This window comes from Hylaeus anthracinus, unplaced genomic scaffold (genome assembly GCF_026225885.1).
Source record: "Hylaeus anthracinus isolate JK02 unplaced genomic scaffold, UHH_iyHylAnth1.0_haploid 3, whole genome shotgun sequence".
Classification (NCBI taxonomy): Eukaryota; Metazoa; Arthropoda; class Insecta; order Hymenoptera; family Colletidae; genus Hylaeus; species Hylaeus anthracinus.
Window position 1 is genome coordinate 7211673 of NW_026535284.1, and position 22400 is coordinate 7234072.

The 22400-nt window shown below is 39.6% G+C and overlaps 3 protein-coding genes across 9 annotated transcripts in view; 1 reads left to right on the plus strand and 2 right to left on the minus strand.

The window, feature by feature from the left end:
• Positions 1–7017, minus strand: part of LOC128894064 (monocarboxylate transporter 3) — a 44284-nt gene extending 37267 nt beyond the window's left edge. The window contains exon 1 of one of the 4 annotated variants that reach the window (XM_054155498.1): positions 6684–7017. In XM_054155498.1, coding sequence (XP_054011473.1) covers positions 6684–6694 — 11 coding nt within the window. In that variant the 5' untranslated portion in view covers positions 6695–7017. The other 3 variants (XM_054155500.1, XM_054155501.1, XM_054155502.1) reach the window with 3 other exon arrangements.
• Positions 7018–9024: 2007 nt separating this feature from the next.
• LOC128894378 (monocarboxylate transporter 3) lies at positions 9025–20966 on the minus strand. 4 transcript variants are annotated; one of them, XM_054156071.1, is made up of 11 exons: positions 20685–20966; positions 14296–14596; positions 14081–14224; positions 13794–13999; positions 13479–13707; positions 12928–13376; positions 12625–12853; positions 12377–12552; positions 12072–12294; positions 11743–11990; positions 9025–11677 (listed from the first exon to the last, which is right to left on the minus strand). In XM_054156071.1, exons 1-11 carry the CDS (start codon positions 20718–20720, stop codon positions 11528–11530), a joined length of 2391 nt encoding a protein of 796 aa, XP_054012046.1. In that variant the 5' UTR covers positions 20721–20966; the 3' UTR covers positions 9025–11527. The 4 variants fall into 4 exon arrangements, with proteins under 4 accessions (XP_054012046.1, XP_054012042.1, XP_054012043.1 ...); XM_054156067.1 differs by lacking the exon at positions 20685–20966 and adding an exon at positions 16891–18593; XM_054156068.1 differs by lacking the exon at positions 20685–20966 and adding an exon at positions 16891–18579 and having other exon boundaries at positions 12928–13358.
• A 1427-nt stretch (positions 20967–22393) lies between these two features.
• The window catches only part of LOC128893750 (ribosomal protein S6 kinase alpha-2-like), a gene marked incomplete at its 5' end in the record, with an annotated part of 2229 nt that continues 2222 nt past the window's right edge, over positions 22394–22400 (plus strand). The window contains one exon of the mRNA XM_054154958.1: positions 22394–22400. This exon is cut by the window's right edge and continues 257 nt beyond it. Within this exon, the coding sequence (XP_054010933.1) occupies positions 22394–22400 (7 nt within the window).

Genomic DNA, 22400 nt, shown 5'->3' on the forward strand with positions numbered 1-22400 from the left:
TGTCTGGAAAGTCCATGCCGATTTTTAGTAGGCGGTACAGGTCTGAATATATCGGAATGGCTGAAAACAAATAACATGCGTACATTCCTTAACAGGTGGAAAGGTTGTGGAACAAAATGCTACATATATAATTGAAAAAATATACATCAAAATTGAAATATGCATCTGAATTTTTCTTAAAAATAGGCACGAACTTTCCGGACAACCCAATAATTATCGGACCGATCGGAATATTTTCATATCGATAACCCGAAGCTTAGAAACCGGAATATTTCGACTCCCTGTACTCGACGATAAAAACAAGCTGGAGAAAGAAACATTCCGACCCAAGAAACCACAACTAACGAACGGAATATTCCACTACTCAAACAGACTACTCGCTACCTGAGATACATACAATCATACCCAGCAAAGAACCTGACGAATTTTCCAGAGTGGAAGCCGAGAGCAACGCGCACGTGTACGGGCGACCACGTGCAAGGGGAAGCTGCGCGTTGCGCAGGCGCCGAACGCGACGGCGGGAAGTCCTCGGGAGCGTTGGTTGAAATACGAAACGCGCCACACAACGCGTGTACTCCTCGTATCGTCTATGGTATTTCCATTCGACGCACACCCATACATGTAAAAACCCCACGCGTGAAGAAGCAACGGATACATTTGTATATACAATACACGTACACATGTGCGCGTGACGAAATCCACACGCAACTCGACGAGAAGAACATAAACGAAAGGGTCTATCAAGATTACCTTTTCTCGCGAGCTCACTGTCACAGGCTGCTCGAAATTTCACGGCGGGAAAGGGAGAGGAGGAATCAACAACGCCCGAACGAGACACGCGCGTGTTCGTGGTCGCGTGGCGCGCGTGTACTGAGACAGAACGCGCGATGTACCCGAAAGTCAGCACGACCAGAGCGTGTCCCGTCGGCTGTGCACGGCTCTCATCGGTCACCGATAACGACCGAATGCCAGATTGGTCCGTCTCGACTCCGAGGATCGTTGGACGGACAACTTGGACACATGCTACGACTCGCGCAACTACGAGGACCTCTCGCGACACGCGACGACTTCATGAAATTGGAGAAATTTGTTGGATAGTAGAGTTCTACGTAATATTCAACGCGAAATTTTGAATACGACGAATGGGAAATATTGGAATGGGATATCTTTAGTTTGGTAACACCGGGGACGAAATAAAATATTCTGAAAGAAACGGTGTTATCGGGATGTTTGCGCAAGGTACAATAGAAAATGTAGGTTTGGTGTAGGTGAGTTTACTGATCTAAGTGCAATCGTGGTTGCGGAGTTGTGTGGAGCGTCACCGCTTTGAAGTTCGGTCGGCGAGCCCGCGTACTACGTCGCGCAATCTCTGTTGCGCTCACTCTTCTTCCCCCTTGCTAACCTTTATACAAATGTAATTTTCTTTAGAAGACGATATCTACGTTTTCCCGAATTTTTAAAGAAAAATAAAAGTACAGCATTTGCTTACGTAGCTATTTAGTTAAGTAGGTCTCCTCTTGGGCAGAGATGGGCAAAACCCTAGGCTTCGAATAAATCTGAAGTTTGCCAATGTGTTTCTCTCGTTTCCTTCTTTGGAAAATGTTCAAAAGAGGAAACGAGACAAACATATCGGCAAACTTCAGATTTATTCCAAGCCTAAGGTTTTTGTCCATCGCTGCTCTTAGGGATGCCACTAGTTTTGTTGGGGCCCACCGGTCTCCTTATAGCTCGGGTACCTCGGGATTGCTAAACCCGTAATGTAGCTACAATCGGTAGCTACAGCCCCTGAGGGGAATATGACTAATCATTTCTTTCTTTATTTGCTATTGAATCAGACTTGAGCCAAACTCTGACCTATAAAGATGACTAACTTTGACACGTTGACTGCCAGACAAATATTCTTTAAAGTTTCTACTAAAATGAAGTATTATTTAAACTATTGGAGACTGCATAATCAAACATTTATCGTCGTATTTATTCTTGTGATTTCATCAAAATTCATGAATTTGGTTTAAATTCATTTCCTTTGATGCTTGGCATTCGGAATTAATTTCGTTGGTTCTTCAGTGGAGAAAGCACTGTCGCCCACATGTGGGTGACACGACGATCAACGTGTTAATATACTTAAAAGGAGGAGAGGGATGGACGGTGGAGCAGTGCGTAACGCACCCGACTACCACGCTGAGAGCCCGGGTTCGAATCCCGGCCTGTCAGTCCCAGTTTTTCGAGATATAACTAATAAATATAAGGTTCGAAAATCCTATGGCGTAATGATAAATTATAATGGAAAAGAAATAAGAAAAAGAATCAGATAACATATAATGGAAAGAGGGGCCCTTTATGATTATCCCCGTGAACCTACAGTGACTCGAGTACAGAGTAACTTAGACTCTCCGGATACATATGGAAATTCGTGTATTCATATTAAAAAAATAAAAAATTAAAACTTCAACAAATGTACGTCTTATTCGACTAGCACCTTTTCCAGTAAAGAGTCGCCATCCACGGTCGTCGAGGCGAAACGAGAAGCTGTTCCCTCGCGTTTCGATCGAGAACGGAAAATCGATACACTCTCTCGGTCGATGGAATCGAATCGTCGAGTTCGAAAAATGCCACCGCGGCGTAGTTAGCCAACGCGAGTTCCCTCGATTGTCGATAAGAACTCCGGAGGCGACTGCCCGATAACCCGTTCCAGCGGGAGATTGCGCGACCGCCGAAACAGCTCGACAACCCGTTTTCTTAAAAAAAAAGTTTAGAGTTTGAAAGAAACATTAACATGCTACGTAGCGACAGTTCCTGTTTGGAAAATACCATAGATTCGAGAAATGTGATTAGATTAGAATTAAGAACTGGTTAACGAGAACTGGTTAATGAGATGAAAACGACTGCGATTAACAACGTAGTAAATGTTGCAATTCTAGAAAGTATTTCCAAAAGTGAGATCATCGTTTTATAGGAGATACGGAGTAACGCAAATGCCAATACTCAAAGTACGAAACGTTGTGTTCTGTAATTGTAAACGGAATAAATATTGCTGAAAGTATTACATCGTTGAGTATCATAGCCAAGGCTGTAGTTTCTGTACTATAACAAATACAGTGGATGTAGAATGTATTCGTACACCGATCAATTTCCAAAAGAAACTTTTGTGTGAAAATGTAGTTTCTCAATTTCTTTCTTTTTGTAATCAATGATATTTTACATATTCTCGGAAGTCTCTAAGATAGATATAGTCCAAACAACGTTTACTAGTTCATATAATTTGTGAAAGTAACAAAACAAAAAAAAATGCGAAAAGTGGGTGAAAGTATAGAAGCAATAAGTATTTGTACGATTCTTATGACTAGACTGCGGATCTTTATGCGAAATAAAATTTTCGTCAACGTGCCTACGAAAATTGAACTCAAATAGGAATTTATTTTATTCTGCAAATATCATAACACGAACTTTACTTTCAGTCTTTTCTATATTCTTGCATATTGTTTGCATTTCGTAGTTTCTTGCGCATCAAAATTTCCTATAAATACATAAGGATCCGCAGTCTACTTGCGACGAACCATCTACAGAAGAGTTTCTGACGTAAACACATTAGTTTATCGCTCCGTACGAATTACAAAACATCAAATTTCCAGTAAAGCACTTTTAAAAATGGCTCTAATAGAGGAATCGAAGAAGATCGATTCTCTTCACTTCGAATAACTAATAATTTAGTTAATTTAACGCTTAGAAAAGTTACAATAATTATAAAATCAAAAGGAAATCCCACGAAAAAAGTATTACATACTTATGAATTAATGTTAATTTCTTTTTTTGTTTTTAATCAAGTTTTAAAAATTAAACAGTCGAATACTTATTGCTTCGACATTTCTATCGATTAATTGTTCTTTTCTTGTTAATTTCGCAACTTACAAAAATAGTTATTTTTTTTTTTTTTGTAATCTATCTATTCTAGAGATTTCCGAGAATACGTAGAATGTCATTGTTTATAGAAAAACAAGTTAATAAATTACAATTTTACACAGTTTTTTTTGGAAATTGATCGGTGGACGAATACTTTCTGCACCCACTGTAGTAAGACAACCAGTTTTTCGACGTTCCAAAAACCACCACAGTTGGCGATAAGGGGCCCCGATATGACGTAACGGTGGAGAAAAACGTTTATCAACAGCCAGACGCGCAGGTGGAGATTGATAACGGCTGGTTTACATAATGAGAGAGTCAAACGCGTCCTTGTCCCTTCCATTTTCAGTAACGGCAATGTTAAGAATGTATCCGCTCGAACTTATCGATCAAACGTTGCTAAACGTTAATCGCGTGCTCGAACATCGACCTTCGTTTTGAGAAAACTGTCAAGTACTCGCGATGCAAACGGGGGGATAAAAGTGCAATAATTAACAGAGAGGTGCTTTTCACACGATTTACAATCGAATTTTTGAGACGGTTCGCTACCTGTGACGTCGCGCCAATTCCCACCAATCGCTAACGTCGCATATGTGCGGACACAAACGATTTTCTATCTTACACCCGTGCGTACAATTGACGCAAGGCCAGTGTCACATTACGTGTGACGCTCCATTCCGGAATATTCAGTCAACCTACACGATAGATTTTCGATTTTATTAATAGATGGTCACACTGCGTGAAATGGAACTGGTAAATCTAAGAATAGAGACAGAAACACGATAAGTATTCGAATGATACGAGCAGTTTACTTTCTATTGTATGGAGGCTCCACAGCATCCCACTCGCGAAGTTCATTTGAATCCAGGATCACAGATTTCCAAAAGGCACAGAAAGTTATGCAAACGGGTTCAAATCAAGGAACGATAGATGGTACCAATAGACATTTTTACCAACACTATTACGAACGATACTTTGATTTATATTCGACCACGCACAGTAAATGAACGTCGGTAACGTCAACTCGATTCATTCGGATCTGTCATCGTATTTAATCAAAATTCGTCGATCCAGGGGTCAGGCGATCGAACTGGCTAAACCGCGAGTTTCAACTGATTATTCCCGCGTAAAAAAGGCGGCAGCGTTCACACTACGCACACGTGCCACGGAGCACTAATCTCGCGCCGACCCGCACTGCACATAGAAATACGCACTGATGAGCTTTCTTTTCGTTCCGATTACACCTGATTCCACTCCAGAACGCGTTCGCGGTCCTTCTGGCGGCGGGAAAACGTGTTTCCTTACAGTCAACATTACAAACGAGTTGACTGGCAGGATAACCATCATCGCGTATCCTAATTACCGTCGACGATAACTCGAGATAAGTGTCGTTTACAGGGATCTAAATTCGCTGTTCTTTTTACCGATGATTGGTCATTGCGCGCTCTAGAAATCCTCGCGCAGTGACGTAACCGACGACACTAACGCCCGAGTGTTCGAGTTTCTGATATTACATAGAACAGAGGGAAAGGTAATCCTCTCTACGTTTGATATCAGCTTTTTTCAATTTGTAGAGAAAGCTGACCAGTCGGACTTATATGGAAATATTTCTTGGAATAGGGAAAATGTTGTGCGTAACGAGGTTTTCCTGCGCGTCTTTGATTACGCCACTGCTCCCGCGCGACCTATGATCGAGACGAGAACGTTGACTTATCGCTTGATCGGACATTTTATGCATTTATGATACAAGCTAATATAACGAATAGATGTTAAACGTAAACCAAAAGGTACGTATGCACATGAAATAGTGCTATCATATAAATTCCAGAATACATTCAACATATACAGTGGGTGTAGAATGCATTCGTACGCTGATCAATTTCCAAAAAAAACTTTTGTGTGAAATTGTAGTTTCTCAATTTCTTTCTTTTTGTAATCAATGATATTTTACATATTCTCGGAAGTCTCTAAGATAGGTATAGTCCAAACAACATTTACTAGTTAATACAATTTGTGAAATTAACAAAAAAAATGCGAAGAGTGGGTAAAAGTATAGAAGCAATTAGTATTTGTACGATTCTTATAACGAACCATTTACTGTAGAGTTTATATTATAAACACATTAGTTTATTGGTCCGTACGAATGAGAAAACACCAAATTTCCAGTAAAGTACTTTTAAACAGTTGTGCGAATACTTATTGCTCCAACATTTCTATCGATAAATTGTTTTTTCTTGTTAATTTCACAACTTACATAAATAGCTATTTTTTTTTGTAATCTATCTATTTTAGTTATTTTCGAGGATATGTAGAATTTCATTGTTTATAAAAAATAAGTTAATAAATTAAAATTTTACACAGTCTTTTTGGAAATTGATCGGTGTACGAATACTTTCTACACCCACAGTATTACGTATATTTTTGAATGTTTTCCTTGTTACTGTATGCCATAGATGCGTAAATCCTCCTTATCACAAAAGTGTGAACTCGAACCTCGTGAGCCCCGTCACTGTCGGTAAACCTACATCGATGGGTAAAACTTTTGAATAACAAATGAAAAATAAACAGCTTTTGAAACGATACCCGTCTATTGGGAATCATACTTCGATTGGTAATGAAACGATCAGTGAAATTACCAGTTGGTAACGAATGAACAAAAATTCACGCGAATTTAAATAAACTTTGAGACCGATCGTTCGACCTGATCGTTTGACTTGATCGTTTCGCGACTCTTTCCATTCGTACTTCCACTCAAGTTTTGCCGATCTCGGTGCTACACTCACGTGTGGGTCATGATCGAGGAACTTCGCTTTCAGCTCGGTGTCGTCCGCCTCATCTGAAGATGAAGTTAGCCATGCGAGGGTGCTGATGCCATAAGGATGAAACGGAAGTCTCTGGCGCGGAACAAGGAAGGAGTGAGAGGGGTGATGCAATAGTACGACGGTGTGACGAGGAACACGAAGGCGGCGCACTGCTGGAAAAAGCACGAGAAAGTCACGGTAAATGTAACGAAACCAGCCAACTTGTAATCCTCGCGCGACAGAGTGGATGTGGCGTTCCATCGAACCTTCGTTCGGTTTCCTGTGCTTCGCCCCCTCTCTGTGACACGGTGGCGCTTAAACGAAAGTGTAAGTTTACTTTAAGGTAGGTCGTGCCAAGAATATACACCTATCGGACGATGTCCCGTCCGTCGCGTACAGAGGGAGGTGGAAAACAAAACGATCCCTCGAACATGGACGTCCTCGGCGACCGCGGGAGCACGTGTTCGCCACGAAACCGGGAAAAACATTGACCTGAAATTGGAATTCGGTTAGAGTATTGTTTTTCGATTCCTCTTCCAGGTACACGAAACGATGGTACGATACAACGAGAGATAGCGATGTAAACAAATGGGCAATTCCGAATTGTGTAAATTTACGCTGCGTACTTTTTGTAATAATATTTCAAACACATTGCGATGGTCTCGGATTAATATCGAAGGAATATCTTTAAGGGGCTTGGAACATCAAAAAATGAAAAAAAGTTACTTTTTTTTTTTTTAATTAAAATTTAAGCGACTCTGAACAATTCTACGCGAAGAAAATTGAATTCGAAGCACTAAAAGAGGTAAAAAAAACTTTTTGACAAAAAAAAAAGTTCCATTTCTACAAAATTTCTTTTTTTCTCACAAAAAAAGTTCGACGACACGAACTTAGTAAAAAGAACGCGATAAAACTGTAAAAAATATAAGGAAATACAACTGACAACTGATAGTTGGGCCTAATTTTTTTTTCAACTTTAAAATTGAGCCGAGGATTTTTTCAATATTTTGATTCCAAAAAAAGTTATAGCCGCGCAAACCTATAAATTTTTTTTTTCAACTTTAAACATTTTTAAAAAATTAACCATTTGGAATTTCTAAAAAATCCTCGGTGCAAATTAGGCCCAACTATCAGTGTCAGTTGTATTTCCTTATATTTTTTACAGTTTTATCGCTTTCTTTTTACTAACTTAGCGTCGTCGAACTTTTTTTGTGAGAATAAAAGAAATTTCGTGAAAAACAAAATTCCATTTTCTTTTTCAAACAAATTTTTTTACCACTTCAAGTGCTCTAAATTCAATTTTCTTTGCATAGAATTGTTCAGAATCGCTAAAATTGTAATAAAAAAAAATTTTTTTTTAAGTGATTTTTTTTTACTTTTCAATGTTCCAAGCCCCTTATGAAGATTTATATCGAGTTTGTGAATTGCAACGTATTACTATTACGGAATACGATTACAGTATCTGCCAAGTAAGATTGTATGAAAGATTGCTAAAAGCTGGAAGAGAATGAATAATTCTCAGGGTTTCATTCGTTACATTACTACATTTCGTTGTATATTACCATCTGTATCGTACATGTTATGTAACCTGAGGAGAAAACGATAAATAAAATCTGGAAAAACTGTGCGAAATATATGCAAAAGTAACATTCACAGGGAAAGGATTCGATTGTAAAATTAATCTCCTTCTTCTTCTTCTTCTTTCTTCTTTTAACGCATTCCTAAAACAATTAGCATAACATACTTTTCCATACAGTTACGAATTTGAAAGATAATCGTATCGATCGTTCGATTAAAGTCGCCCCTGTAGATGGCAAATATTTATCGATCGATTTCGATGTATCGATCCCCCATCGAACTCCATGCAAAAAAATATCGTTCTACGATGTTTCGATTTGTTTGCGTGGCGACAATAACGAGTCGTTTGATTATGTTTCCGTATAATTGTCAAGGTTACAATGCTTTGAGTCCAGTCAACACGTTGGAAATGCATTATTCGACCTCCTACACGTGGGAAACGTGCTAAAGTTTCAGATACGCTCGTGAGCGGTATGCGGTGAATTATCGAGAGCGATAGTAATCGGCGATTAGCCGACGTGACAAGAATCGAAACTGGTTCACGTATTACAATGTTTTATTGCTGTTCGTTTGCTGCGCATTCGTGATTTCCATTCAGCGAAAAACGCCTCTTAAACGAAACGAACGGAAAAAAAAAATGACGGTAGAGAACGAGGACGGCTGAATGCATCTCGAAACGCTAGCGCCTCGCCGTGGGAATCGTGGGGAGTTACACACGTAAATAAATAAACAAGTCAGCGCAAAGTTTCAGTAATAAAAATTCATAATTCCTCTTCAATTTCAATAAACGTCACCTAATACATTTGTCCTTCTTTGTACCATAGCATATATATACCTCACTTGTTTTTTTTTTATGCTTCATTTAACATATGCACAGGATTTAAAGAGTCCGTGCGCATGTGTGTTAAACACGCTCATATACGCATGCATGCCTCTATTATGCACACATGTGACATAACACACGCTCTCCTGTATATCCATCCCTCCTGCTAAAGTCCTGCCTGATTCCACATGCATACATATGAAAAAACATGCGCGTGCGAAATGCCACATGAACACGCGCGTCGAATAAATTTTATACATATATATATATTCCATATTCCATATATATATATATATATATGTATATACTCTAGCGTAACTGCAGGACTCGCGGCACGCGTGCACACGTACACACTTCCGACTGAGTAGCATGTATACATTTTTATATTTGATTCAAACCACAAGAAACACGGTCTCCTGCACAACGATCATAAGAATAAAAATAAGTGTCGTAATAGTTGTACTAGGTAATAGAAGTGTAATAATAATAGTAGTGGTAATAGTGATAGCGGTAATAGCGATGATAATAGCACTGTTGGTATTTGTATCGACAGCAACGGGTTCTTTATTTCATTATTTCTCTCCCCGGAGATGCGAGACTGCGTATCGATAAATTGATCGTAGTAACCGTTACCAGTAACCGTCGTATATACAATGTACATACAACATATTCTTTTTTTTTTTCGTATGCCGTTTAACAAGATTTACAGTTAACTCTTTTTCCTTTTTTTGTTATATAGCATATACAGCGGGTCCTCGAGTCGTGTTGGATTCTTGTATACATTTTGTGTACATTTGTATATGTATACACATGTGAAATAATATATTTTTTTTCGACTTTGATTAACACTTCTAACGAAGATTTTATATTAAATGTTTTCAAATTTTATTAAATTCCAGAATTAATTGCTCAAGTCGAGGACTTGCTGTATATATATTATTTATATATAAATTTGCATATAAATATATAAATCTGTGTACAGATACATAAATTTATACATTTATACGGATCATAGGCGTGTATGCGTTTTGTAAATAAAAATTACATGTATAATCGAATAACTCTTTCTACTCGCGATAAACGGTAATTCATTAGTTACCTACACGATACAAGTGACACGAACTCTTTTGCGTACGCTGAACCTCGTGTTGAATAGCGTGTATTAGTCGAGAATTAGTTTGTGTTAATTAATGTGCATTCAATCGTTTAGTATTATCCCGACAGTCAATTCTGTTAACTAAAGGATTAATTTACACAAACTAGCTGTGTCGGATGTAACATTCTTTTCTTTTTTATTTTTAGTATACATTCAGTGAAATAAACGTTCTAGCTAAATCGTTAATATATTAATTAGTCTCTACCTAGCAGCGTGTTAATTGTTCATTAATCGATACATTAATACAAGGATTCCCGCATTGTGACGGGGACTCGAAACATAAATCGTTCTCTACGTGCCTAATTTCCAAATTCGTTATACACTATTTTACAATTGTCTATATATTATTTACAATTCTTTTCCGCAACAGCGAATCTATCATGTGTTACGTAATCTAATCCACATACCGTTCTTATTCTCTTCTCGCCTATATAATATATACATTTGTTTCGTGTATGCAAGAAAAATATCTCTCTGAATGTAATCAATTGGAATTGTATCTTTGGATTGCGACCAAAAATAGATTTAAGTGACAAGTACATAGGGTGGGGGTAATCTTTCGATTAAGGATGATCGATCGTTGAAAGACATTGGCCACGCTTAGAAACTCTATACAGTGTTGAACGCGTTATGCTAACGTAAAATTACTAGCGAAACTCGACATAGAACACTGAATGTCTTTCGTTGTTCTCAACGCGTAAATCTTAGCTCGAAAATAGAAACGAATGAGTGGTTCTTAATAGTACTAATGGGCAAGGGGAAGGAAATAAAGAGAGCCAGTCATCGAGGTTATGATCGACCATCCTTACTCTAAATCATAATATTTATCATCATGTATACCTATGATGAAGATTAATAATTCTTTCAACTTTACTCGATATGCAAGTGCAAAAGCATTTTTTTCACTTTTTCAACATTTTTGTTTTGTATACTGATCAATTTATACTGATTAAGTTAATAAATTCTTCTATCTATCATCTACTATTGACATAGGCAAATGAAATTTCACGCCTGATGGCATTTTTACATCGCATATTTTGTGTGTGTGTGTGTGTGTGTGTGTGTATTAGTTTCATAAAAAAAATTAGATACTATCGGAAAAGTTCTAAGTGCGTTAAAAATACCACCAGGTTTTTATTCATTAATTTGTGCTTTATCCGTTAAAATGTATAACGAAGAAGTACCTTTTCAGACCTTCTCAAAGCAACAGCCCTATCACAGTGTGGCTCGGAGGTGAAGGCGATTTCTCTCTCCTTAAGCGGACCAGACTTATAAAACAGACTCTATTTGCTTAATTTCTTTCTCGGGTGGTTCTTGCGGGGATGGCGCGGTTTCTACGATTTCGGGGATGTCGTCCTCGTTTTCTTCTTCGATATCTTCATCGATGGGAGTCAATGTATCTAATATCACAGGCTGTGTCTGCAACAAATTCGGTTCGCGTTTAGTAAAGTTAAACTAGCCGATAAATAATATTTTATCCGTACCTGTGGCGTTGTGCACCGTTTCATCGCTGGAGCCATGAAACTGGTAACGGTGCTCACGAAGAAGAAGAATCCTGCCATGAAGAATGGGATGCTGTAGCTTTTCGTTGCGTCGTAAACGGCGCCTGCCAAGGGTGAGCCAACGATAGCGGCGGCTCCTCTGAATAAAATTAGAAGGCCAAACGCGTTTGTCAATTTGTCCAATCCTAAGAGATCTACCAGGATAATCGATGTCAAGGAGATGTATCCGGCTGAAACAATAAAAAAAAAAAATACAATTATTATTTTGTCGTAAGAAAACATAAAAACGAGTCGTCAGTTTGGAAACTCACAAATAGCTATGCCGAAAAAGATACTCATGATGATGTAAGCAACGAACGAATGGCAAAACGGAGTCGCGGCTACGGCAACCGTTGATATAATTAAACAGATATTGTTCAACAGCAAGGAGTCCACTTGAGGAAAGTCTGCGATGTATCCGCAGGCTACGCGACCCACGGTATTTGTGATACCGATTATAGATAATAGATAAGACGCAGAGTTTCTTTCGATTTTCTGGAAATTATATAAATACAAAAATTTATTATATGAAGTATAATACCAGATAGAAAAGTTAAGAGTATAGTATTTAACTTACATCTTGAACTGCAGCGTCTACTAAGTACACGAAGGGGACGTACAATCCAGCCATCCCAAAGACATTACTGATACCAATTAAAAGAAATACCGGGTTTTTCAATAGAGATACGTCCATCATTGTTGCCAGAGCCTCTTTAAACGAGTCAGGTAACACCAAACAGGGACATAGAGGTTCTGAAATATTTTTAAACGTTAGTAAAAATTCGTTATACGTACATTACATTTCTTTGGGAGGTGGGCACTTACGTTCACGCGCCTTCTCAACGTCGGTATCTTTAATATCTCCGCGAACAGATTTTGGTAATGAAAGAACGCTCTGACGATAATTCGCGAGTGATTTCTGACTCTGGTATTCTGGCAAATTAACTACACTGCCGCTGTAAAAAATGTCCTTTCTCGACAAAGGCCGAATAATTTGTGGCTTTTCCTTTGGGATACTAGATTTGCTAGTGGTAAAAGTAATACTCTCGCCGTCCTGTAACAATATGTCACCAGTATCACATCTACAAGCTCTGATAATAAATATTACTAGATCACAAGAATACGTACATCCACTTCTGCATTATTATTCCGAGAGCCCATAACGCTGCTCGTGGAAAGTCTTAAATGCAAGCTTTTTCTAATATCGCCATTAGAATTCAACGTTGATCTGGAATTCTTAATCGCGCTAAGACTTGGCTTGTATCTTTCGCCAGTGCTAGTTTTGCGAATTCTATCGAAGAAAGGTACGGACCCGTTCTTGGGTAAACCTTGCACGTGAGTCGTGAAGGCAGGCTGCGAAGCATTTCTAGGAATAACTGGCTTGAATTCGTTCTCAGACTTTTCTGATGCATCTTTGGTATCGTCTATGTTCCTTTTGCTCTTCGACTTGCTGGAGATAGTCTTCAGATCCATGCTGCCACTGTTGCTGGTTGCTCCACTGGATGAGTGCTCTTGCACTTTCACTTCCGATATAGTGGGAAGGGTTGGCACCGTCGGAACTGGTGTTAAAGGAGTTCCTTTAATATTATGAGCTTTGAATGATGTGTATTTTAAAGCCTACTACTTAAGCGTTTCTTCGATGGAGCTGATGAAATGAATATCAATAAAGATTTTCTTACCAGGCACTAATTGGTCTAAATTGAAACTGGAGTGTACGCCAGGATCAATGTTAATAGGCATCTTCATTCTTTTCTCCATGGATCCATCAGGCAGTTGTACCATGAAGTAAGAACCTCCGATACTCCCGCGCTCCATTTGAAATCTTTTCTCCTCTGCCATTCTTTGTAACAGTGGTTTAACAGAAGATACCTTCGGGTACTCTAACGGCCTCATCAATGCACCAAACACCTATAATTCAGCGTTATTATCAACCATAATTTTTCGATGATTAAGGGGTTCAAATGTTATTTTAATATTACGTTCATCATACATACAGCGCAATTTAAAATAAGGCCAGCAAGAATCAAGTTTGCTCCCTTCCAACTATACGATTCTAGTAACATTGTGGCAAGAGGAGCAAATGCAAATGTTCCAAATCCTGAACCGCATACAGCAATGCCTGTAGCTAGAGATCTTTTGGTTTCGAAATAATAACCTACGCACACTACCGCTGGTAAATATATTAGACCAAATCCAATTCCTGAAACAAGCGGTAAAATTATACAACAAGTTCCTGTAACATAAAGAGGCAAATTATATAGAACTCCGATATATTAAATACCTCCCATGACGCCATAAGTCATCATTAGCATATTTACACTAGTTGAAAACGTTGAAAGTACAAATGCCGCTGCACCTAAAAAACTACCAGCCATACAAACTGCCCTGCAGCCATACTTATTTGTTAAAGCACTGACAACAGGTCCTGAAAAGAGACTAAAATTATATGAAATGAACAATGGTGGTATGTAACATAATTATAAAGAAGATACCCACCAGCACTGAGGTACATCCCAGATAACAACGAGCCGACCCATGCAGTCTTGCCTTTTCCTTCTCCAAAATACGTAACAAATTCTCCCAGGAAAACGCCAAATGTGTAGGCAATACCATCCACTATCATGTTACACATGAATGATGCAAATACCACAACCCAACCGTAACCACCATCTGGTGGAGGTGGTATGTCATGGTATTCGCACAATGAGCCCCCCTCATCATCTGGAGATGCCTCATCTCCTGCCCCATCGGCGCTAGTTAATCTTGCATGTTCTTCTACAGAATATTCGCTTTCCGTCTGTAAAAAGTAATAATATTGGTTAAAGAACGATACCTTAACTATACAATTGACTTTTACGTAGTGGATGCACATCTTTTTAGGATTTGCAATATAGCAGCAAAGGTATTTGTGTTTGCCTTGAGTAAAATAGTGGCAGTTTACCTTGAGTGCTGCAAGAAAAAACGTCCTTTTATGCCTGTGCATAAACACATAAATACTGCAAAGGTTACTATAGGTTTCAGAAGGTGACTAATTAATAAATTCTCAGTTAGAAATTCTCGAGGATTACATCACGGAATCGTATGGATACGACGAAGAACCTGCGCATTTTCCTCCTTAATTTACGAACGAATACAAGAAGAACGAAAGTTTCGTAAATCTAAAAAGAGAACGTGAACTACATATCGCTAACGCTGTTCCGGAAGATGCCTCTTTGAGCGTAATGCGAGAAGTAACGACGACACCGTATTGTATGATCTCGTAACGCAAACGCAAGCACAGATATTGTATGGCTCCTATGGCTTAGCCAATCCCTAAGAGTACGCTTATCCGAGATAAAGTAACGTATGTTACGTCTGTTAAGTAACGAAGTACCGACTTACGAGCTCGTGTTTCGAAAAAATAAAAATCTATTGGGAAATCTATTCTTATTAAAGGGAGTAAAATCTTATTTATTTGCTTGAAAATGAAGTAGAAACGTTCGCTTTGTTTCAAATGCGTTGCGGTGCATCAATAAGAGGAAAGATACGCGAACTTGTCTGGCAGAACTGCACAGCCCCGAGCAATGACCTCGAGTGCTGACACATTAGCGAATTTAAACGTAGCGCTAATGTATACAGGTATGTATATGTATATAGTCTTCGGCTTACGCTCGCCTTCGATGCATAACTCGTGGTTACGATCGTGCAAGAACAGATTCTATAGTAAGTACCATCAATTATCAATATTCAATTAAGAGATGAGTCTTCGTAAGTAATAAATTTCGATCTGTCGTTCCTCCAATCAAATTTACATTTCCCCATCTCTGATTGGAGCCTGGCCTCGAGCTCAACGCTAACTACAACACTGTGTGTCCCACTCAACAGTGTCAAGTTAAAGCTTACATAAAAGCTACATTGTTTGATAGTTTCCCAATTGAATTTGTGTTTTATCTTACACGGAACTTACGACGAATTCGAGTTAACGAAGAAAACTCCATAAGTCGAGAACTACCTGTACAAGTGCATCGAGGAACTACTAGATAACGACTTAACCGAATGGGAAGGTCAGCTCGATCAGCTGATCCGCTGTCATTAGAATCGGCAAGATGCGCGCCACCTAACGTCAAGGCGAAGGAACCACGGCGAGGAGTATTGTTTTCGACCTTGTTTTCAAAGACGGTTTCGCATTCACGCCAGATGCAAATTATGCGTATAAACGATGCAATGGTGGATATACACCGAGATACATACGTTACGCAAAATACGTCTAAACTTCTTTGCTCGTTTCGCGTATCGTCAACTCCTACGAAAGTGTAAATCACGCCGACTGTCAAGGCTAAGTCACGTGTCGCTCCCAAACGAGCGAACGAGAGCGATTCGTGACGCAGCCTGGCGAATGAGATCACCCGAAGACAGTGGCGTAACTAAGCATGCCCTCACCCCTCCCTCTGTATTCGAGGGGCCCTAAAAAACAAACATTATATCAATTACTATCAGATTACGCGTATAATCACACTCGATTCGTCGAGGCGAGAAACTAATACTAGACCACGTGACTGTGGAGCAGGGATGAAACATCGAGGCACTGTGCCCCGAACGAATAATTCAATCGAAGTTGCAGAGGTTAATATTCATGTATTATAATCGCAGTCTCACAGGGGAAGAGTCAATACTTGAATATATAAACAAAGTAACAATGACTTGCAGTACACTCCTGGGAAGAGCCACGAGGAACCAATGGGATTCTATCGCAAGTCACTTGGGCTGGTTACCGTAGTCTTTTGCCAAATAAAGCGTTGTATACACGTTTTGTCTAAATTCTGTAATAAACAGTAAATGCAAGGAAATCTCACGATCGTTCCCACGGAAAGAAGATTGAATCTACTTCGACATTGCTTTACCTTCCCCTCGAAAATAACCAAATTTTTCTGTAACACGATACGCGAAACGTTGCACCATGTAGCTTAGCACGCGGGCCCCGAGCGTGCAGGTACGGCACTGGCCGAGGATGAAAGTCGAGGGGCGCGTACTAACGTGCACGGACAGACGGACGTACGCACGCACGCACGCACGCACGCGATTACCAAATAAACACGAATCCTTTAAACGTACCGTGCTGATCTTCCGCACGCGACGCGAGCCGTACTGGCTGTACTGCGACTTGTTGAGCGACACGCGCGACATTCTACAATCGCCTTAATGTCACACTTGGCGCTCCTTCCGTCGTTGGCCCCCGCACACAACCGTGCAGAGTTCTATTTTCGTAGAAGTGCGCGCAGCTGCGCGCTCCACGTTCTTCTTCTCGTCACTTTATTCCGCAAGGTTTGCCACGCTGCCCCGTCGTTTCAGCGCGTTTTCAAACTGCCCCTGCCCCAGGAGTAGAGCAGTTTATCAATCGTCGAAGTCTGCTGCCATGACTCGCACTCGCGCCTTCTGTGTCAGCCTCTATCGTACTGGCATCGCGTGTCGACCTGCGCGGCCCGAGTGGACCCAACGTCACCCAACGCAAAAACACGCTGGACAGTACGAGTTTACGACGGCACGGACTAAAACGTTATGTTGTTCCTCGTGCCGCGACACTACCGGTCACGATCAGGAGCGGACCGTGAATATTCAGCTTCGGGGAGCGAGAGAACCTAATTTTAATTCAACTATTTGTCGATACCGTAGAATGAACGACTGTGTATACGCTTTTCTATCCGGTACTGCCTGTACAACTCTGAAAATTGACGATTACAGGTGTTCCACCCTTCTGACAAACTTTACACGTCCAAATTTCTTGAACGTCTACCACAAAGAATAATCCACTAAATATATACTTTCGTAATAAAATTTGCCTCTCGTAAATAAAAGGCTCGTCACAGCAATGAACTCCAGGCCCCTGTCAGCCTAGATCCGCCACTGGTCACGATGCACATAGGCGCGGCGACGCGTCCCAAGCTATTCGACGAGGTGCATCCACGAAACGTCGGATGCACGCGAACGACGCGACACTGCACACCTCGTGAAACAATACTGGATGCGCGAATTGTCATGACAACTTCGCTGACAATGAGTCTACTGGCTGGCCGTACAAGTGCGTATAGGTTGCTGCGTATCACTGCGCGCTACGGTGATTCTATTTATACGCGAACACCCGTGGTATAACGTTTTTCCCCGAACCTCCTCGAACAAAGTTACTTTGTTCCCTCTACGCACGCGGCGTCCTTTCTTTTGTCATCGTTGTCCTAGTAAATTTTCGTGCAGCAAGGACGACAGTCGATTCAACAGAGGGAGCACACAAGGTGTCAATACATCCACGGAGTTGTTGACGGTTGCGAATGTGTGAAATGTTCACTGTACGTCGCGAATATTCGCCGCGTGTTCGATTTCAGGGCGAATCCGAAGAACACGTACACTCGAGGATTGCACGTTCCTCTTGACGGGGATTTAAGCACTCGACGGACAAAAGAACTCCTCAGGAGAACACGGAGCCCTCGTTGAAGCGGCACTGATCGCCCGTGTGCGAAAAGTTAACCTATAAATGCAAAGCGTCGCACACGCGTCCCCACCCTGTCGCAATTACGTGGCGCGACAACACCAACGATACGATGCGATTCTACCATTGTCCATGGTTCCGAAAGTGCCTTGAATTTTCAAACGACCGTCGTTTTTCATGTCGATGTGCGTTCTAATCGAACGAACCGTGCATCACGCGTGATGGTCGAACTGAAGCGGGTACGATGGGTCGCGAGAGGAACGACGTTATCGATCTCGCAGTTAACGACCGTTTCGAAAGTTATGCACGACGTACACGAAGGTTTTGATACGAAGCGATTCTCTTAAAATGATTTGCGTCCTTAAGAAAGTGTTACATAAATGAAAGCTATAAAGTATTAAATAGCTCGGATAATGATGTAAACAATTCGAGTTCTCGATTCTTTTTTTTTGAAACTCCTATCTTTTCCTTTTATCTAAACATCGTTGCAATAATGATTTCCCGATTGAGATTGATAGGAGAAAGAGATATGGGAAGTACACGTTTTATTGGCGCTACACTTTGCGGTAGCGAAATGGAACTACAGGAACAAAAATTTATCTGTCGTGATTTAAAACTGATAGACTCCACAACTACTTTTTATATGATACACAATAACACTTTGAAAATATCAGCTACAGTGGGTGTAGAAAGTAATCGTACACCGATCAATGTTCAAAAAAACTATGTAAAATAGTAATTTATTAACATACTTTCTATAAACAATGACATTCTCTATACTCTCTGAAATCTGTAGAATAGATAGATTACAAAAAAAAAAAATAGCTATTTATGTAAGTTGCGAAATTAACAAGAAAAAAACAGTCGATAGAAATGTCGAAGCAATAAGTATTCGCACAACTGTTTAATTTTTAAAACTTGATTCTAAAAAAAAAGAAATTTACATTAATTTACAAGTATATAATATTTGGTTGTCCCGAAAGTTTCTTTCGCGAGTTACACTCAATTATTTTATGTGGTCGTGTTTCTATAAATAGACAGTCTAATTTCATATATATTCATGTTGTAACAGGAGTAAAATGAATCGTGCACAATTCAGTAATGTACCATACAACATAAACTATTGTGCATGTATTACTTACAGTAAAAGTTAAGAAACTTTTGGGACAACCTAATACTTCCTTCGTGGGATTTCTTTTTGATTTTATGATTATTGTAACTCTTCTAAGCATTAAATTAACTAAATTATTAGTTATTCGAAGTGAGATCTTCCTCAATTCCTCTATTAAAGTCATTTTTAAAAGTACTTTACTGGAAATTTAATTTTTTTCTAATTCGTACGGAGCAATGAACTAATGTGTTTATAATATAAACTCTACTGTAAACGGTTCGTTATAAGAATCGTACAAATACTTATTGCTTCTATACTTTTACCCACTTTTCGCATCTTTTTCTTAATTTCACAAATTCTAGTAACTAGTAAACGTTGTTTCGACTATATTTTTCTTAGAGACTTCCGAGAATATGTAAAATATCATTGATTACAAAAAAAAAGAAATTAAAAAACTATAATTTCACACAAAAGTTTTTTGGGAAATTGATCGGTGTACGAATACATTTTACACTCACTGTATATAATAACCACAACTTGAAACGAGCTATGGTTGTATACTATTCGTGTCGCCGTAGAGTGGCGCCAGTGGAGTCCAGGGGTGTAAACAACTTCAATCTAATCTACATGGTTCCATATCGTTCAATCGAAACTTTCTAGACGTTACTTGATCGATTAATGCACTAATCGAAAGCATCAACTGTCTTTTCAGAAAATCCCTCACTTTTTTCCAAGAGTTCACAGATCCCCAAAGATTTGTAATCCACAGTTTGGGAAACCCTGGCTAGAGTGTTCCCGATAAAAAACATACTGCACTAATCTCGTATTTGCAACGATAAACAGCGACACGTAACATCAGGGATAAATTGAACATCGAATTGCGATAGAACGAACAGGAGGCAATGAATTCCATTTGAGAATTACACAGCGAACTTCGCCGACAAAGAAGCACAAAAATAAGCGGCTCCGTGACATTGGACTCCATGCGATGCCAAAAACCTTTCCCACCTGCCCAATGTGTCAATTGCAGTATTTCGAGAGTACTTTGTCGCGGGATGGATTCATTCGGACGAGCAGAATTTGATTCGAACGACAAATGACGAATAAAATGAAATGATAAATTACTGATCTTTTATTCGTTATTCAAAGTTGGTTTATCCAGAGAATGCTGCCCATCCCTGGTATTTACCGAGTGATCGACACAACACGACTCAATGTCACTCGGGTCTCTGTGTTCACCGTGGATGATTCACATTGACTGGTGGAGTAGCACGGTTCGACGAGTTATTTACTAACGAAGCAGCAGCACGAACTTACGTTCAACGTATCGACGCGTTGTTCCGCGTAAGCCATTAGGTCTCCCTGTGCACCGCGCTAGAGCGCTTTTTAACGGACACCTGGGGAGGAACGAGCCCACAACGACCACCAACGGTTTATGCAATTTTTAGAGTTACCCGTTTCGAAACGTTACCTCACCGAGCAAATATTTGCTGGCAACGCTCGTAGTTCACGATGAAAGTGACAGTTCCCACTGTTGACGGTATTATCAGCTGGCTACGAGATGTCACGTTCAAGATCGAACGACCGAATAGCCGTACAAGAAACACCGTGTAACGCGAAGTGGCCATACTCGTAGCGTGACACGAAACGCTAATAATCTAACATAAGTCCGATGCTTACACCGCCATGAAATTGATCTCGCACGCGAGCCCGAGAGCTTACCAAAATATCGTATTATCGAGATTACCGTCGATACATGGAATCGCGGTTAATCGATAGCCATCTACCGGCTCCCGTCTACGAAAATCGCCAACGATCCAATTACAAGCGGTTTAACCAAGGGTAGATGGGTACAGGGAAAGGAGAATGTTAGGTCAACATTGCGAAGATGATCTCTAGGCAAGGCATAATAACGAAACAGTAGAATAATCGTGGTGACGCGTTATACCTTCGTAGGACTCGTAACTACCGATGGCTAGATTAAGGGGTTAGTCGCAGTCAAGGAAGAGGAAAAACGACATTTCTTTGTCATTTCTTTTAGTTCTTTAGTTATTAAATAATCATTTGCATAAGTAACAATTAAATATATTATAAAGCATTCTTTAAAGAACTAAAAAACATTTTTTGTTTTAAGAAACGTTTAATTTATATCGTCATAACAGCCAATGACGTAGAGTCTACGTCGTAGACGATGATTTAAAACCGTAGGTTTGCGATGAGCAAGATTTCTCTACACTGGTTTACCGGAAAACAAAAACAAAGGTAGATTTCGAAAATAGATTAGTCTAGCGGGTCCCTGAACGAAGGAATTTGGAAAAAATTCATACAAAACAAGATGGACGTACGTTTGATGAAGTTGATTTTCAATTTTGTTCACTAAAATTAAGCGATTCAATACAGGATAAAAAGAAAAAGTATACAAGAAAATAAAAAATCCTTCGATCAGGGACCCGTTAGTCTGATATATTTTCTAAATCTACCTTTAGTTTTGTTTTCAGCTGCGCCAGTTTGAAGAAATCTTGCTCACCGCAAACCAACTGGCCACCCGCGCCATCGCCTGTTACGACCAAATGAATTAACCATTTTTTAAAACAAACGTTCTTTTATAGTTTGTTTGAGACATACTTTGTAATATATTTACATTTCATTCAGAAAAATTATTATTTAACACTTTATCTACCGGGCTATTCAGAAAGCTGTTGAATTAAACAGTGTTTAATTCAAAAAAGAATTTTCTACAGTAGAATATGTCAATCTAGGCTGACAATAATTCCTCCATACTGCTACTGGGTACATCGAAAGCCAAGCCTGTTTCCAAACACTGAACAATCTAAGTAGACAATCATCAACACAGTAAATAAATTCAAACAGCTAAATATTGGAATTAAAAAGCCTATAAATAGGCTCCCGGTAAATAAAGTGTTAATACCTTAAAAAAAAACACACAACGAAGTGTCCGTTTCCATTTTCCTGACTGCGACTAACCCCTTAACACTAAACTTGCCACGATCTTACGATGAACTAACCACGTTT

What these genes read in the sequence shown, in the direction of transcription:
- LOC128894378 (XM_054156067.1), bottom strand. Translation starts at nt 16,962, where the DNA reads ATGTCGCGCGTGTCGCTCAACAAGTCGCAGTACAGCCAGTACGGCTCG. An exon ending in TTTAGACCAATTAGTGCCTG is followed by an intron (nt 13,377 to 13,478) that starts GTAAGAAAATCT and finishes ATAATATTAAAG; the next exon opens with GAACTCCTTTAACACCAGTT. An exon ending in CTTTTTCGGCATAGCTATTT is followed by an intron (nt 11,991 to 12,071) that starts GTGAGTTTCCAA and finishes TTATTGTTTCAG; the next exon opens with CCGGATACATCTCCTTGACA.